Genomic DNA, 2,836 nt, shown 5'->3' with positions numbered 1-2,836 from the left:
TGGCATTTTGGAAAGATCTGGTGAAAGTGACAGATGGTGTAAGAAAGACATACCGAGTATGTGCATACATATTTCCTTGTATTTGCAGCAAGGTAAGTACAAAAATTGACATATTTTACCCCTTGACTTTATTGAATGAGCTTTGTTTTATAATCTCAAGGGTGTAAAATGGTGCATTGTTTTAACATTTCTGACGTAGAAGTACACAGTTTAGGTTAAGTAAAGAATTCTTAAATTGTTTAAAGTATAGAGAAACTATAGACAAGAATGAGAAAAAGAAGAAGCAGAGTGAACTATGAACATGCAGAGACTGTTCTGCCCCAGAAAATGCAATTGGCTTTGTGGAGGAACAGAACGTGAGAAATATAGAGGATGAGAAGTGGAAATAACAAACCAGCGCACTAATCTTGAATTATACCTATTTTCAAATGCAAAAGGAAAACTAGAAAATAAATAGGAAAAAGAAAAGGAAAGTGAAGATCAAGAACTTATTGTGAATTCGGTTACACAAACTTGCACAATGTGTTAATTATTTGAACCCAAATGCTGCATTCTCAGTGATACTTTCCAATCAACTAGAAACTTGTGATATTCTTTCAGGTGCATAGGAATAAGGGAATATGTTAAAAATTGTTCTGGTGAAGCGATAACATGAAAATGATTGCTTTTATCGCTTGTGCAATGTGCACTATTAATCTGAGGTCTGTATCTTGATAATATGTTATAGCTTGGAAAAGAAAACAGAAAAAGATATGGAGCCTTTGCTCATATAAATCCTGAAGAGCAAGAAAATTTTCCATTTTCTTTCTCTTTTGAAAATTTCCAGCACCTATGAAATGGATATACATGAACTTACCAGAATGTACAAAAAATGGAATATAAGAAAAGCAGTATACTCAATCCTTTGGAGAGGTGAACTTTTCGGAGAACTGCCAAAAGGATCTGCACTAGGAGATTGCCTTTTCTTTCGTTTATATTTGAAAATCTATTAACTACTTGCTAAAGCCAGAATTGTATGTTGTACACTCCTGACTGATGAATTGTCGCAAGAAGAAGATCGAGAAGAAAATTTGGAAGCTGCTATTGACATACTCATATCTTTCTGTATTTGCCTTTTGGGACATGTTATATTCCTACTGTGTACACAAGTGGTTGGTTGTTCCCCCTTCTGTTTGTGCAATGCACAACTGCAGTTTTTATGATAAGGCCGTCTCTCCTTATCCATGTCTGACATCGACAAGCTTCCATCAAAGACGCACTGTAGCATAATTTCAGCTGCTACAGTCGCCATTTTCTCCTCTCTCCTCTTCCTTGCTATAAAAGGTATCTAATGGTGTTTTAGTAGTGAGGCAATGTGCTTATGCCCGTATCGAAGTTTGATTCTCCTTAAAAACACTTTATATCTGTTTAACTGTTTATATAGAGATAGTAAGCGTTGATTTATGTGCTCAGCTTAGGGAATTTGGTAGAATCAAGGGTGAAAAGGATTCTCTAGAATTCAAAAAGTTCTTGTAACAATGTTCTTGTGCATGTTGTTACCTTATTATCAATGATCACAGGCGTTTCTTCCTATGATTCTTTTTTGTTCAGTCTGCAGTCTTTTCTAATGTCTGCACATACTGGTCTGTTCCATATATGTACTTGTTAGAGGAAAGAGTACTTATATTCTCTTATTGTCTTATGCTTGTGGTTGATAGTTCATTGGTGGATAAATTATATGTTTAATTTAGTTACTGGTGTGTCCAGTGAACTAAGCAGACTAGTTATATGGTTTTTATTTTAACTGCCCATTCTGCGCTGCTAATATTGAAAAAGTTGTACCTTTATGCCTGTTTGTCTTATATCTTTGTCTCTTCCCCTTTTTTTTTTGGTAATTAATCACTTTTATATTAATCACCTGTAAAACTGTACAAACCATAGCATCGCTTACACAACTAGCTATCTCATTACAAAAACTCATCTGCTATATCCTATCCTTCTCTATACATTCATAAGAAAATATAACTATGAACTACATTTTGAATACTAGCAGTAGCTCTAACGGTACATGTGTACGCTATCTCTCGAGCAATACTATTCCAATCACGTGCCCTTTTTTCAAAGATTCTCAAATTTCTCTCAATCCAAATAGCATGAACTATTTCTGCATATACCAGTCTGAATATTCTTGCTTTTGTGGTCTTGCCTTTAGCATGCTGTATACTCCAGCCCATATGCTGCTCCCAGTTCTGCTTCCTTGTATAATCATGCTGCATCCATTGCATAAGCTTCATCCATATGTTCCTAGCAAAATCACACGTGACAAACAAATGATCTCTATTCTCCTCATGGTTGTGACATAAAGAACATTCTGTATCCACTGTCAATCCCCACTTGATCAATCTATCTGTGGTTGGGAGTCTTCCATGTAATAGCATCCACATAGTATACTGTGCTTTTGACCTCGCACAGTTCTGAAATATTAGACATTTCCACGGCACTCGAGTTTGTTGTCCCAGCAACTGAAAGTATATATGTCGAGTAGTAATAGTGGCCTGTTTATTCCTCTGCACCAGATTGTAATCAGCTCTAGCATTGAAGATTTGTCTGAGCATCCAACAGGCTTGCTTGGGAGCTGGCATTTGCATGAATTGTTGCCCTTTGATATAATAAGAATGGATCCATTTAATCCACAACCTATCTTGTTTTGCTTCCACATCCCAGCATATTTTTGCAATAGCTGCTCTATTCCATATATGAATATTCACCAAATTTAGACCACCACAGGATTTAGGAGAGCACATCTTTTCCCAAGATATCAATGCCTTCTTAGTTATGGTATTGGTTGCTGACCATA

At 36.0% G+C, this 2,836-nt stretch overlaps 1 protein-coding gene across 1 annotated transcript; it reads right to left on the bottom strand.

The window, feature by feature from the left end:
• Positions 1–988: 988 nt before the first annotated feature.
• On the bottom strand, positions 989–1,291 carry LOC109242703. The gene has a single exon (XM_019409547.1). It carries the CDS (start codon positions 1,289–1,291, stop codon positions 989–991), a length of 303 nt encoding a protein of 100 aa, XP_019265092.1.
• Between the last annotated feature and the right edge of the window lie 1,545 nt (positions 1,292–2,836).

This window comes from Nicotiana attenuata, unplaced genomic scaffold (genome assembly GCF_001879085.1).
Source record: "Nicotiana attenuata strain UT unplaced genomic scaffold, NIATTr2, whole genome shotgun sequence".
NCBI lineage: Eukaryota > Viridiplantae > Streptophyta > Magnoliopsida > Solanales > Solanaceae > Nicotiana > Nicotiana attenuata.
This window is presented reverse-complemented; position numbering and strand designations above follow the sequence as displayed.